Source organism: Zalophus californianus, chromosome 8 (genome assembly GCF_009762305.2).
Source record: "Zalophus californianus isolate mZalCal1 chromosome 8, mZalCal1.pri.v2, whole genome shotgun sequence".
Lineage (NCBI taxonomy): Eukaryota > Metazoa > Chordata > Mammalia > Carnivora > Otariidae > Zalophus > Zalophus californianus.
In genome coordinates, this window is record NC_045602.1 from 117,620,821 (window position 1) to 117,637,145 (window position 16,325).

A 16,325-nucleotide genomic window follows, 5' to 3' on the forward strand; every position below is an offset into this window, starting at 1 on the left:
GTCACCTGTATCCTTATAACTTACTTAAATCCACCTCCCCCTTGCCCATGCCCACAATGAAATCAAACCAAAAAAGGTGGGGCATCTCAAGGGGAGGAAATGTGAACAAAGGCCACCAGAAAGGAAAAGCACAAGGCAGAAGTGGAGTAGGCCAGCTATAATTCTAGCTTTCCTGAGGGTGAGGAATGTATATAAACATATACATAAAGGAAGCAGTGGGGCCACATTCACATCCTTCAAGGCCAGGGAAGAACACGGAGCTGGTCAAACTTTCTAACAAGAACATAGCAGCCAACTGAATCCCAGCTCTCTCCAAACACCTCTTTTCTGTGGAAAGAACATTCAGGATACTCATTTCCCGTAATTCTTATTTTGTAACAATGCCCATTCAACAAGTGATCTGCAGGAGATTAAAGTTGTTTAATGATTAATGCAATGCAGTGTCAATTAGATGGACGTTCCTGAGGTCTTTTTATCTGTTGTAACTTTTGCTTTTCATGACATCAGGTATGTTGCCCAGTAAATTGTAGTAGTGGTACCAGGAATAAAAACTTAAGGAACTTTTAACTTTTCAAAAGGAAAGAGTTCAAAGCTGTTTAAACCCCTTTAGAAGAGGGAGTCACATATATACATTTGAAATGCAGTACTAAATACCAATCCTCACAGCTGGGTCCTATAAATCAGTCCTCTAAACAGCTACTGCAATTAAACAGCTAGCATGAAATTACTCAGCTCTTGGCCATGCCTGGATTATTCTAGTTGCAAGAACTCCATTCTTATGAGTTTACTATATTATTAGCCTCTTCTACAAGAATGATATATCCTGGCAGACAGCAGCTTTCACTCTCCATTAATATTTATTGAGTACCCCTCTGGTAGAAGTGGAAGACAATTTGATAAGATATGCCAAGAGCCCTAAATATGCTCATTCCAAGAATCCACCTAAGGAAATATTCTGAAGTGTGGACAAAATTTATGCATGACAATGTTCAGTGAACTGAACATATTATAAGTGATCTAATTTCCAAAAATAATGAAATAGTTAAGTTATGGTATAGCCAAATGAGGAAATAATAGGCATCCATCAGAAATTTTGTTTATGAGTGTTTTAAAATGATATAGAAAAAAATGATATAGAAATGAGATTGTGTTCTAATATTATGTCAGAAAAGGGGACACAAGGGTACATCCAGCTTGACAACCATATAAACTTAAAAATCACTTTTATAAAAATTATATATATATATATATACACACACACACATAAATCTACGTAACACTAAACATTAATATAGTTGTCCCTGGATTATAGGATTATGAGTTTTTTTCCTAGTTCTTTATAATTCAATGTGTTTTCCAAATATTCAACTATGAGCATGTACTCTTTCAATAACCAGAACATAAAAGTAAAAACTGGAAATATAATAAAATATGGTTATCGCTAGGTAGGATGACAGGCAACCTGTATTTTTATACTTTTCTGAATTTTCTAAATTTGTTTCTGATGATATATAAGTGTTTTTTTTTATTTTTTAAGATTTTATTTTTAAGTAATCTTTACACCCAAGGTGGGGCTTGAACTCACAACCCCAAGATCAAGAGTCACATGCTCTCCCGACTGAGCCAGGCAGGTGCCCCAAGATAAGTGTTATTTTTGAAAGCAATATATCATATATACTGCTGTAGCATCTATCTCAGCTCTAATTCTAAACCTTTAAACAGTCTCACAAGGAGAGGAGAATTAAGCAGCACTGACGTAGATAAATGGACAATAAACTTGCTGATCCATTGTTTCAACTGGCAGCAGGCTCTTTTCTCCCTTCTCATCAATCCTAAGCATGTCACCTCTAACCACCCCTTCCCACATCATCTTACATCCAAATATAACTGCCATTTGCCTCAGGGGAGCTAAATATCAATGAAGTCACTTAGGATGATCAAAGAACCAAGAGAAATGGTAAGCCATTTTTTTTTTTTTTAAGTAAGCGCTAGGCCCAACGTAGAGCTTGAACTCAAACCTTGAGATCAAGAGTGACATGCTCTACCGACTGAGCCAGCAAGTGCCCTGAGAAATGGTAAACTTCTGATTATAGTTTCAATTATGGGGGGGGCGGAAAGCATGTAGTTGACTGGTAAAGAAAACAGAGGGAAAGGTGGTTTGGACTGAAGCTGTGAGCTTGGTTGACGACTTTAAGATAACTTCCCAGGGACATCATCAAATATGCCTTAAAGATTTTTCTGAGGCAGAAAGAAATCAGAAGGAAGCCCTGATTAAATGGCTTCAGGTAATATGGTGCCATAGTTATGCTAATGGTCAACACCAATGCTGATGCTTTTCCATTTAGTGACAATGCTGGCTTTGGATCTGGTCTGTTTTGTCTCCTAAGAATGCCCGATAGTTTCTGGGACACCTTCAGGCAAACCAGGCCACTCTAGACTTCTCACACCACACTTCCTAGCTCTTGGGCCTTCTATCAACCTGTTGCTAGACTCCTGACCCAGGGGTCTCAGTCTCCAGAACACCACATAAGCCTTTAACAAAGAGACAGACAAGAACGGTGGTAGAAGAGCATTTGTAGGTGCCGAGAGGAGAGAAAAAGAAGGGCCTATGTTTTTTTCTTCTTTAGAGCACAAAGCGCCTGTACATTTAAAACCAGTGACAGACATGTGACAGACAGTGACAAACAGTCACCACTGTTCTATTTGTATCAGGATTGAACTAAAACTTAGATTTCACAAGGCCAGAACATGTTACTATATTAAGGCTTCACCAAAAATACCAAGTTTTTGTCAGATTGTTTTTTAAAAAATATTTATTTATCTACGTAATCTACACCCAATATGGAGCTTGAACTCATGACCCTGAGGATCAAGAGTCACACGCTCTTCTGACTGAGGCAGCCAGGCGCCCCTGCCAGAATATTTTTAAGCCTCAATTTAAAAAAACTGATTCATGGGGCACCTGGGTGGCTCAGCTGTTAAGCGTCTGCCTTCGGCTCAGGTCATAATCCCGGGGTCCTGGGATCGAGCCCCACATAGGGCTCCCTGCTCAGCAGGAAGCCTGCTTCTCCCTCTCCCATTCCCCCTGCTTGTGTTCCTTCTCTTGCTTTGTCTCTGTCAAATAAATAAATAAAATCTTTAAAAAAATAAAAAAAAAACTGATTCATAATTAAAAGCTCAATTTCATTTATATCTAAGTATATTTATGTGTAAAAAATCATAAAGGATATAAACCAAATAGCAACACTAGTGAAATAAGTAATTTTGATTTACTTTTTGTTTTTTTCTTATCTTTTAGTGAGTGTGTATATTTTTTAAAAAGATTTATTTATTTATTTTAGAGGGAGAGAAACAGAGTGGGTTCAGGGGGGAGGGGCAAAGGGAGAGAGAGAATCCCAAGCAGACTCCCCACTGAGCATGGAGGCTGACGTAGGGCTTGATCCAAGGACCCTGAGATCACAGCCTCAGCTGAAATCAAAAGTCAGATGCCCAATCGACTGAGTCACCCAGGCACCTGAGCTTGTAATTTTTTTATATTTAATTTGGGGGGGGGGGGTGGAGGTACTCAATTTGGTGAAAATCAATGCTTCTATACTTTTTTTTTTAAAGATTTTATTTATTTTTGTGAGAGAGAGACAGCATGCACGCATGAGTGGGGGGAGGGGGAGAGGGAGAAGCAGATTCCCCACCAGATTCCCCACCAAGCAGGGAGCGTAATGTGGGACTTGATCCCAGGACCCTGGAATCATGACCTGAGCTGAAGACAGACACTTAACCGAATGAACCACTGAGGCACCCCATTTCTATACTTTTAAGTAGCAGTATTCTATTTCTGGAATTCTTCACCTTGAATTTTACTGCCATACTCTCTCAAATGACCTCCTTCTAGGTAAATTATATCAGATATTAACAACAGTCAAATTAAACTGGTTCAACTTAGATCCAAACCATAACTGAAGTTAGATCAAATTAAAAACAAGGACGCCTAGGTGGCTCAGTTGTGAAGCATCTGCCTTCGGCTCAGGTCATGATCCCAGGGTCCTGGGATCGAGCCCCGCATCGGGCTCCTGCTCCGCGGGAGGCCTGCTTCTCCCTCTCCCACTTCCCCTGCTTGTATTCTCCCTCTCGCTGTGTCTCTGTCAAATAAATAAAATCTTAAAAAAAAAAAATTAAAAACAAGTAAACCCAAACTTGACTGCCACTACTTATCCAAAAATGACTTATTTTTTTGAGTAAAGGACCTACAGCAAGTGATTCTTTAACATCACTAGGTTGATTCTCTTGTATATATAAAGTACCAAATAGTCACACCAAGAGGTGTTTGACACTGGGATTCAGAAATCTGTAACGATGCTATGAACCTGACCCTTACAAAATAAGTTACACCTGTTCTGTTAAAGAACTTCAGCTTTAAGAACAACTCTTTAAAAACTTCTCAGTTCTAGACATTTCCAGGTTGGAAAGAATAGGCTACGGATCTAGGAAGAGTGGGGTTTTGCAACTGTAATTCTACCCAATGGCAAGTTATGAAACCTGATTCTCAATTTCCTCATCTGTAAAACAAGGAAAATAAAAACCACCTTATGATAGTGCTCCAAGAACTGGAGATGATGTATGCTTACTATCTATAGCAGGTACCTAATACATTATGATGATATAACTGGTTTAGTTCTTCCTTTCAATGCTAATGCTATAGAGAGACACCACTGTACTTAATATAAAAATGCTTATCTAAAAATAACTATCTGGGGATGCCTGGGTGGCTCAGTCAGTTAAGCGTCTGCTTTTGGCTTAGATCATGATCCCAAGGTCCTGGGATCGAGTCCCACGTTGGGCTCTCTGCTCAGCAGGGAGCCTGTTTCTCCCTCTCCCTCTGCCTGCTGCTCTGCCTGCTTGTGTTCCCTCTCTGTCAAATAAATAAATAAAATAAAAATAACTATCTGCCTGCGGGTGTCTGGGTGGCTCAGTCGGTTGAGCTCTGCCTTTGGTTGGGGGTAATGATCCCGGGGTCCTGGGACAGAGCCCCTCATCAGGCTCCCTGCTCAGGGAATCTACTTCTCCCTCTCCCTCTCCCTCTGCTCATGCTTTCTCTCAAATAAATAAATAAATAAAATCTTAAAAATAAAATAAAAATAACTACCTGCATATGCGTGTACAGGTTGGCTGAATCCTGGAAGCAAGGAAGTTGGTTTTCCAGCACCTTCCTTCCCTGCCTAGTGCTCTACTTCATGTTGCTTCTAATAGCCACTACTATGACATCTACCCCCAAAGTAGGACAGTCAGGCTGCATAGGCTTATAAGGTTCTCATTTCCATGTACTCACTCCTTCCTCCCGTTTCTTTCGGGGCCAGTCAATAGATAAAGTAGGTAGATGGAGAGATGCTGGTTCATTTTACTGATTTTCAAATTGGCAACAGAGATAAAGGCAAAAGCAACTAGGAAGAACAATATCATTTAATTAAATACTAATGAGTCAAATTGAATTTTGCATCTCCAAGTGTAAAGCCAAAGGAAATCTGCACTTTGTATTAATAATGCTTAATTTGTCTTTTTCTTTTAGAAAAAGATTTTGTTGGGACACCTGACTGGCTCAATCAAAGGAGTATGCGACTCTTGATCTTGGGGTCATGAGTTTGAGCCCCACATTGGGTGTAGAGATTACCTAAATAAATAAAACTTAAAAAAAAGGTAAGAAAAAGATTTTGTTGATAAGTCTCCCCTCCAAACTGCCCCTCCCCCACCTTCTCTGCCGCAAAGTGACAACCCTCCATTTAACACCTGTGACTGAGGTTACCGATATCATTTGAGGAGAGGAGATCTTAATCACAAAGTGACAGTTCAACCCAGTAACCTACAACCATAGAACAGGCACCTGGCAGGCAATTTTTGAACATGACAGCAAATCATTTTAAATAAACTTGATCCAATGACCAAAAGAACATGAAGTGTTATGATTAGCTATGAAGACAGATCCACTTTTACAGGCCATCAGGACAGGGAGGGAAGCAATGCAGAGATCCTGTACATAGGCCCCCTTTGGTGCTTGTACAGTCCTTACCTGACAGTCAAAGTCCTGGAAGTTTCGTGTACCAGTCTGTCAACAGAAGGCAGAAAACACAGTCAGTTTCCCCACGTGGCTTCCCCAAATGTGCAGCAAATTCAGTTCACAGTGCAAGCAGTGCACGTGCAGCCTCTTGGTTGCCATAAAACTAAAATGGTTCTCATCAAAAGGCTTCAGAGGCAGGGTGGGCTCCTAACATATGTTAGTAAAAGGTGAGATTACACTTTGGCGGGGTTTGTGTGACCATAAAGGAAAGGAGCCCGGTTGCCCAGTAAAGTTTGTACTTCCTGCTTCCCTACCTAAAGAGAGCAATGAGAACTTGCAGAAAGAGGGTAAAACATGGATCAGAGTCTTAGAGCACACTCACAACCCACCTAGGAAGTACCTGGAAAAAAACAGGGTTGAAGGCCAACCCTCAAAAGAGCAAAGGAGGGCAGGAGCCAGGGTGCCCAGAACCAGGAATTAAAGGATCAAGAGGAGAACAAAGATATAGATGGACAAGAAACGGAAGACGTGTAAAAAATTTTTTTTTTAAGATTTTTAAAATTTATTTGTCAGAGAGAGAGAGAGCACAGGTAGGGGGAGTGGCCGGCAAAGGGAGAAGCAGGCTTCCCGCTGAGCAGGGAGCCCGATGCGGGACTCGATCCCAGGACCCTGGGACCATGACCTGAGCCGAAGGCAGACGTTTAACCGACTGAGCCACCCAGGTGCCCGGAAGAGTCATAAATTGAACAAGGGAAAAAGGTATTGTCACTGAAAGAGGGAAAGACAGACAAAACCAGATTCCTAATGCACTGGCATATCTGTTGCATCCTGTGAAATTGCTGATAGGAAAAAGGACAAGTCATTGAGTCATTTAAAAAGTAGAACGTAGTCAAAAGATCCAAGAAGAATTCACCAAGCTTCTAAAAAGAGATTATATCATAGTAATGTTTGATTGAAAAAAAAAAAAATCAATGCAATGACTCAGAGGCATTTTTGTAGCACTTCAGATGCCAGAGTTGAAAAAAATATGACCTAAGAGTATATAAAAAGAATAATGAATAATGTGCTTTAGAGCAAAAAAAAACCATTCTGCCTTGATCTTTCATAAAGTAAATGCCCCTCCCCTGGAAAAAAACTTTTCATTATTTAGAAACCGTATTATCAAACATATTCTATTCTGTCTAGAATGGCTTCCAGTAGAACTGCTACTAAGCACCTTCCCAAAAACTGCCCCTCCAGACAGGATCTAGATATCTGATCCCAAAGGAGTGCGAAGCAGTCCCATATCCCTTCAAGAAGATCCTCTTAGAAACAGTTCTGTATCCGGGAGCCTGGATGGCGCAACTGATTGGGCAGTCGACTCTTGGCTTCACCTCAAGTCATGATCTTGGGGTTGTGATATCAAGCTCTGTGTTGGGCTCCGTGCTCAGGATGGAGTCTGCTTAAGGCTCTCCCTCTCCCTCTGCCCCTCCCCGCATCTAGGATAAATAAATAAATCTTAAAAAAAAAAGAAGAAGAAGAAGAAAGGAAAGAAAGAAACAGTTCTGTGTCCATCCACTACACTCCTGGCAGGACAAAACAGAGAGGTTAAAAAAACACAGCCCAGGGTGTAAAACACACACACACACACACACACACACACCCCCCAAAGATATAAGCTGTCCTCTCCGTAAGAGTAACTAGCAGAACCAGCTGAGATGATAGAGTGGCACTATCCACTATGGTAGCCATTTAGCCACATGTGTCAACTAAAATTTATTAAAACAAAAAATCCAGGGGCGCCTGGGTGGCTCAGATGGTTAAGTGTCTGCCTTCGGCTCAGGTCATGAACTCAGAGTCCTGGGATCGAGTCCTACATCAGGCTCCTTGGGAGCCTGCTTCTCCCTCTGCCTGTCGCTCCCCATGCTTGTGTTCTCTCTCTCTCTCTCGCTGGCAAATAAATAAAGTCTTAAAAAAAAAAAATCCAGTTTCTCAGTCACATTACTCACATTTCAAGTGCTCAATAGACACATGTGGTTAGTAGCTACTGTATTATTGGGCAGTGCAGATACAGAAAGATTCTGAAAGAATAAGGCTATGGATGAGCACATCCTTGTTTCTCTAAAAGTGGCAGTCAAGCCACAATAGATTACCAATCACAGAGGGAAGAGGTGGCACTGAGAACAGGAAAGAGTCGTAGAGACTGTTAGTCTGAAGTATTATTCCTGGCATGAAACCAAGTTCACAAAATAAAGTCTGATGCAGTCATAGCATGGAAAGACAAGACACCATGCAGATGGGACCATGCAGCACATCTCCAAAGAATGCTGCCATTGGCAAAAGGATCATCGTGTTCCACATCTCCCACTAGTCTCACACAATAACCAAGAACTCTTTCAGAGAAGTCACTGCGTTTAATTTCTAGTTAGATTATGAGAAGCAAAAAGAAGGGCCCTCTTAAGGACTAGGGTAGATGGTTTCAGTAGGATATGGTCATTTAGTGAAAATAAATTAGGATACAAATAATCTTTACACTTTGACCTCAACAACGTGAATATACACCACAAAGACTAGCAGAAAAATACCAAAACATTAACAATAGCAGCTATTTCTCAATAGAGAGATGATGGATGATTATAATTTTCCTTATACTTCTCTACAATGAGCAAGTACTTCCATTTTTGTAACTAGAAAACTAGAAAAAAAAGATCTGGTATGGTACAAAAATATGTAACTTGTTATTTTGTAATACAAGATTTAAAGATTCACTTAATCTTTTGAGGAAATAATGTATAATGATGTAAAAACAGATCATATTAGGACTTTGATTTTACAGGGTTCCCAGAGGTTCCTTTAGGGATTATTTAGAAAGATGAGAGAAAATCACTCTAAGACTGAAGTAAAATCTTGGTCATGGAACACAGAGACACAAATTCTGATGAGCTATTTGAGAAGCGGCTGTCAGTATATGCATGAGTTCCCCTTCCTCACAACCACATGATCAGTCATGAGGCATTCTGTGAGTTCCTAAAGGCTGAGATGAGCACAAAGCCTCTGAAGCACCAAAAGCAGAAAGAGGCAATTCTCTCCAGAAATTAAAGCCACTCTGCTTTGTTAAGCTTCTAGCAAAAAACAACTATATGTTCTTTATCATACATACACAGCTAGATTCCCAGAAAAAAGGTACTAATAACTGGATGAAGACTATCTAACACTTGTTTACTTTAATTCTAGTATAATTAATGTAGTGTTTTATTAGCTTCAGGTGTACAATGTAGTAATTCAACAATTCTATACATTCCTCAGTGTAACACTTATTGTTGTTTTAATTTTGTTTTTTTTAAGTAGGTTCCACACCCAGCGTGGAACCCAATGCAGGACTTGAACTCACAACCCTGACACCAAGCCCTGAGCTGAGATCAAGAGCTGGATGCTTAACCAACTGAGCCACCCAGGCGCCCTTGCTGTTGTTGTTTTAAAGACATGCCAGACTGGGTCTTAGAGAATGGCTTCAAGTCTCCTGAGTGATCATCTTAGAGAAAGGATATGATCAGGTCTGTCTGACAATATTTGGCATCCAGAGTGTCTGAATGGAGATCATTAGCTGGTCCCCACTCAACTGTGGTAAACTGAAGCCATATTCTCTGAACTCATTAAAAATTCAATACTACTTACTGGGTGTATCCTAGAAGGAGAAAGAATTCCCTGGGGACTTATCTATCTTTGATATTTGAGGTACATGGTTACGCTCTAACAAAACTTCTAGAAGTTTCAAGTTCTGGGTGTTTTCTTTTCTCTTTCTGTCCATTTTGAAGATACCAGTAATTCCATGTTCAGAGAGATTCTTGCACTAAGCAGACTTAATTAGCAGAAAGAGATTCAAGAAAGAAATTAAAATAATAGAGTAATTTGGGGAAAGACAGAAAAAAGAATAAGTCAAGAAAAAAGATATATTATTACTGTTAAGTTACAGTTAAGGTAGAAGCCAGCCAAGGGGAGTATTTCCTGGTGTAGCCTCAGAGCCAAATGTAGAAGGTAAATGAAGCAGCTCAAGAAGGTAAGTTAAAAAGTCATTCTCTCAAATACAAGACTGGAGAATAAGCAAGAAGCAACTAAGAATAGATCAATGAATGAAGAGAAGTAAGAAAAGAAGGGGGTAGGGGGGATATAAAAAATAAGTAATTGCTAGGGAGAAGAGAAATGTAGTTTCTCAACATGAGATCTAGTCAAGAGGCATATATAGTTTCAAAAGACAGAAAACAACAGATATAAAGAAGGGCAAGATGTGTAAGACCTTAGAATCAACTACCAAAAGGAAGAGATCTGGGGCAAATCTACCTCTTCTGTGAACCTGAAGTGGGGTTGGGGCCCTGTGTCTGATTTATCACTCTATTCCCAGTCCTGGTACTTAGTAAATGCAGTAAACATCATTTTATAAAGGTTATAAGCATCTCAAAATAGAGATACTCAATTTGAGTTAAGAAATGAATACCAAAGCGACATGCAATTGATATGCTAGGAACTAAAGTGGAGAGAAAGAGTTGTTAAAAGAGTAAAAATTTTAGAAACAAGCTGATTTGAAAAAAAAAATGTCAAAGAGAATAAAATATGACATTTTTAGTAACAACAGACAATAATCTTTACCAACAGAAAGTGGAAAGATGAACTGTATAAGCAGAAAGATTAGGTAAGCCTAGAAAATAGTTTTTCTTTGTTAATAAAGATTAATATAATCAATTAACACAGATTAATAAATCAATGTTTTACAATCATCAATAAACTTTTTAAGTAGAAATCTGTTCAAGGGGCGCCTGGGTGGCTCAGTCGTTAAGCGTCTGCCTTCGGCTCAGGTCATGGTCCCAGGGTCCTGGGATCCAGCCCTGCATCAGCCTTCCTGCTCAATGGGAAGCCTGCTTCTCCCTCTCCCACTCCCCCTGCTTGTGTTCCCTCTCTCACTGTGTCTTTCTCTGTCAAATAAATAAATAAAATATTTAAAAAAAAAGTAGAAATCTGTTCAAGCTGATAATCCAAATTAAAAATTATATATATGTGAGTGTTTATGTGGGCATATGTATATATATATATTTAAAGCATCTATATTATTACCTTCAAAAAATACTAATTAAGAAAGACTTCATAAGGAAATTTGTAAAAAGGTCAGATACTTGGATAAAACTATCGACAATCAGATAATCATCTGCAGACTGCTGAAAAGGTACAATTTCAACTCCAAAATAACTTCTCCTCTAAAGTAACATACTATCAGGCTAATAACATGTGTCACTTGACCCCCTGCACTAAAAACTCCTTAGGCATCCTGTGGCTAAGGCTTCTTCCACTATCTCCTGCTGATCTTATAGCTGGTTGACAGTGTTCTGTCACAGTGGCACCATTACTTGCTCAGGAACTCATTTACTGCTCCAGTCCCATCTGGGTCATTTCTTACAACATCTGACAATTACTTCTTAGCACATTAAGGGACACCCACCCTCCAGTGCATAGTAGATGCAGCACTTCAAAAATAATATTCTTTAATGAAAATGTCAATAACTTTTTATTTTTATTTTATTTTTTTTAAAGATTTTATTTATTTGACAGAGAGACAGCGAGAGAGGGAACACAAGCAGGGGGAGTGGGAGAGGGAGAAGCAGGCTTCCTGTGGAGCAGGGAGCCTGATGCAGAGCTCGATCCCAGGACCCTGGGACCATGACCTGAGCCAAAGGCAGACGCTTAACGAATGAGCCACCCAGGCACCCCTCAATAACTTTTTAAAATTAAAAAAAAAAAAAAATCCTTGGCACTAATCCCTTTGGCTGTCTCTGCTGTCCTGAAAGTTATAAAAATGCATGGCTTCTCCCTCCACTCTCCTCTGCTTACATTTCCAGTCACTAGTAGAGATGGAAAACTTAAAACTGCAGTAGGGTCTATCTCACTTTCTATTTTAACAACCAGAAAGAAGTAAATAACTTGCTTCTATTCTCCCCACTAAACAGTTACTCCCCTCCTTGATATTTCCTCAATTCTGTAGAAGCCAATGGGAGCCTTCTACTTATTTCCTCAAGACCGCCCTTTGGCTTTCACTAGGCTCAGTATTTTTGTACCATACCAAATCCTTTCTTTCTGGTTTTCTTTTTTCTTTTTTTTTTTTTAAAGATTTTATTTGACAGAGAGAGAGCACAAGCAGGCAGAGCCACAGGGAGAGGGAGCCGTATGTGGGGCTTGATCCCAGGACCGGGATCATGACCTGAGCCGAAGACAGAAGCTTAACTGACTAGAGCCACCAAGGAGCTCCTTTTGCTGGTTTTCTAATTACAAAAAGGAAGGTACATGCTCATTGTAGAGAAATATAAGGAAAATTATAATCATCCGTCATCTCTCTATTGACAAATAGCTGCTATTGTTAATGTTTTGTATTTTTCTGCTAGTCTTTTCTGGCACATATTTTAAGGTAGCTGAGGTCAGGGAAAAGGAAGCACTCACTGGTCAACTCTCCTGCTTATTACAAGGTCCGCTGGTTGAGGAAGCTGGAGTAACCAGCTCCAAGAGGCGGCAGAGGGTGGGAAGAGGCCTAAACCCCCTGATCTGAGTGGAAGTAAACAGATGTGGGTACTAGTCTTGGCTTCACCACCTTACTGGGCACTAACTTTGGGTAAGTCATATAACCTTCTCTCAGCCGTACCTGTAAAATGGAGTTAAGATAATTCCATTTTAAGTAGTTAAAACCTTTAACTACTTATTCCATAGGAGGTTGGGAGATTTAAGGAGAATATAATACTTGTGAAAATGCACTAAAAATACCTAAATGTTATTTTTAAAAAAATCAGTTCATATGTCTGTACAATTTCTGGCCCCCAAAACAAAGATAAATGCTGGCAGTTGCATCTTTTCATCACTGGAGCCAAAAGAAGCACGGCAAGATTACCCACTTCTTCACAAATCTGAGCCACAGACAAAATTACAAGCACACTAAAATTAAATGGGAAAAGTACCAACAAATGACAAGAGATGAGTTAACATAAGCCTTGCTTAAAGCTATTTTGAGAATGCTTCCTTATAGTCATCTCAGGACAAATCTCTCCATAACAGGTTGGGTCTAGACTTCCTCCAGCTCCCTGAAGTCTGGAAGGGTATGGTGATGCCTTCTGGATAAGAGTATATCTATAAGAATGGACAAAAAGAAGTGAACTGATGCACGTTTCTAGACTTTTCCTTAAAGAGACAGGGCAAGCCACAGAGGTGATGGGGTCAGTATAGTGCAAAGGCCTAAGGGATTAGGGTAGGACAGACCTGGTTTCAGCCCTGACTCTGCCACATACTGACTGGGCAAGTCAGTTTTTCAGTCAGATTTTCATCATCTAAGTGAGAAATAATACTATGTACTTCAAAGGGATACTCTTTTGATTTAAAAGAGAGAAGGTAACACCTGGCACATAAGAGTGCTTAATAAATATAAATAAAAGTAGGCTAGGCCAAAGAACTCCTCCCAAACAAAAAACCTCAACACTTCTACTATTCAAATCTGGAGGCCTATCCCCTATAGTAGTGGTTCTCAAATGGGAGACTCTGCCCCCAGGGGGCATTTGACCATGTCTGGAGACATTTTTGGTTGTCACTACTGGGAGATGCTGGCATCTAGTGGATAGAGACCCAGGATGCTCCTAAACATCCTACAACATGCACAACGGTCCCCCAACAACAACCATCCGGCCCAAAACATTAACAGTGCCAAGACTGAGACGTCCTGCCCCACAGCAAGCATTCTTTGGTACTCAATCTGAGTAAGCTACTTCACCTTTCTCATCCTTAGTTTTCTCACCAGCAGTATGGGAACAGACTGATCTGTGCTCCTATTACCACCGGGGTACTGGGGGGATCAAATAAAATAACTGATGAAGGGCATTACCATCGTACCTTTCACAATGAATGCAGAAGCACACACTTGCTGGGCAAAGACAGAAACACTCATGTACTGTGGCAGGGGGACTATAGGGGGTGGAACTCTTTGTTTGGGAATGCCACCATCCAAAGAGGGCCTCTTGCCAATCTTCTACAAAGCTGGGCTGGAGCAGGGGAGCTCTCATGAATAGTGAGGGGATAGGAACATGTCTCAGGGAGAGAGAGGGAGCATGGGAAGTGGGCAGGAACAGCACAGGCCTATCAAAGAGGAGCTAACAGATGTTAGGAAGTGAGACACTGATTGCGTGGTGTCTTAGACTGCCTGGGATGCCTGAGGGGCTTAAACAAGAGAAATTTATTTTCCGACAGTTCTGGAGGCTGGAAGTCCAAGATCAAGATTCCAGCAGGGTTTGGTTTCTGGTGAGAGCTCTCTTCCTCTTACGAGGTCACCAATTCTATTGGATTCACACTCCAATTCCACCCTAAGACTTAATTTAACCTTAGTCACCTCCTAAGGGCCCTATCTCCAATATAGTCACATAGAGGGTGAGGGCTTCAACATGTGCGTTTGGGGAGAGGAGAGGTGCACAAATTCCATCCACAGCACTTGGGCACACTTCAGACGCAGACAAGGCATCACTATGGCCGCAGAAAGGAGGACCCAGGAGTTAATTCACTGCTTTTTTTTTTTTTTAAGATTTTATTTATTTATTTGAGAGAGAGAATGAGAGAGAGAAAGCACATGAGAGGGGGGGGAAGGTCAGAGGGAGAAGCAGACCCCCCGCTGAGCAGGGAGCCTGATGCAGGACTCGATCCCGGGACTCCAGGAACATGACCTGAGCCGAAGGCAGTCGCTTAACCAACTGAGCCACCCAGGCGCCCAATTCACTGCTTTTCTATGGTCACATTCACTCAATCTTTCCTTTTCCGGCTGTCTTTTCTATGAGATCTGCAGTCAATTAACTCCTGCAGCTCTTTCGTGTAGGCCTACTCGGGCATCCTGTGAACTTCCAGGGTCTAGGAAGGATCCTCCTCCTATTTATATTACCTACCACAAATAGGAGGTAATATAAATACCAGGTCATGGGTTTCCAACAATGACTAACCAGTCACTTGAGGCATGGTTCTCCACTTCGGGATTTTTTAAGAAAGCTCAACCATACCCCAGACCAGTTTAGTCAGAATCTTTGTGGAGAATCTCTACCAAAAAATCGCTGGTGATTTTTAAATCTCCCCAAGTAATTCCAAAGAGCAGCTAAAGTTGAAGACCACTGATCACAGAAAGGTATGTGTCCTGCCCCCGCCCCTCACATTCCAATTTAGTTGGTCTACAGTGGGACCCAATAGTCTGTATGTTTAAATAATTACCCAGCTGATTCTGATGATCAGCCAGGTTTAGGATGGATTACTACCTTCCTGAAGCTAAACTGCCTACTCCCACCTGTAACTATTCATTTCTGTGGCTATACATAAGCTGTACAGATGCAGATTTTATTTCCTTCCTCCTCCTTGTGGCACATCATTTTGGGGACAGCCCTTCACATGCACCAAAGACAATAAAGAAGGAGAAGGTTTTCTGAAAACATGAGGGAAAGCAGCAGGAAAAACCAAATGGGGGCTTAAAAAAGTGTGTGCAGCTTGACGAGGGAGAAAGCAAAAACTAGTGCAAGATAAAGGGAAAGGGTGGGAATGTAAGTAGGGAGATGAGGTCACAGGAATGAAAACAGGACTGGCAGGGCGCCTGGGTGGCTCAGTTGGTTAAGCGACTGCCTTCGGCTCAGGTCATGAAAACAGGACTGGCAGGATTCAATAGCAAATTAATAAATACATAGTAAGTCAAAAGCCCCAAAAGTTATAGATGGGCCTTTGGGCAAAAAAAGATAAGGGCAACAGTATCTTCTGGTGTAGCACCCCCATCCCAACCTCATCCATCTTTACTCTGACTTTTTATCAATACTTTTCTCAGGGAAGAATGCCACAGGCTCATTCACACCAAGCTGCAAGATTATTTTAATAGGGGCAATGACAATAAACGAAAAGCACAGGGTAGCAAAGAGGGAATTTCAGGCACATTTACTGAATGGGGAGGGACAGGGGAGAGGTCTTAGCTTTTTGGTAACTCCTACCATCACACCACTCTCTACTCCCTGAATCCTGGTGGCTGTGAACTATGCGGTTCACTGTTCTCTAACACCAACATAAAAATGGGGCGTATTATCGATATCCACACATCCCGATGAAAACCTCAAAGCTGACAGAAAGGTCACATCACAGACTTGACAAACTTTAGGGAAAGTGTTGCAGCCTATCTACATCACCAGCCGTGGATGTTCATTCTCCTTATAGAAATAGAAAGTCAAGACACTTGGGTTCTAAGTGAAACCTTTCTCTCATACTTTCTGCC

At 40.9% G+C, this 16,325-nt stretch overlaps 1 protein-coding gene across 2 annotated transcripts in view; it reads right to left on the reverse strand.

Annotated features, from left to right (window-relative positions):
* The window catches only part of NDRG3 (NDRG family member 3), a 73,345-nt gene that overhangs the window by 38,830 nt on the left and 18,190 nt on the right, over positions 1-16,325 (reverse strand). For both annotated transcript variants that reach the window (XM_027622721.2, XM_027622719.2), the window contains exon 3: positions 6,059-6,094. In XM_027622721.2, coding sequence (XP_027478522.1) covers positions 6,059-6,094 — 36 coding nt within the window. The remainder of the gene's footprint in view (positions 1-6,058; positions 6,095-16,325) is intronic.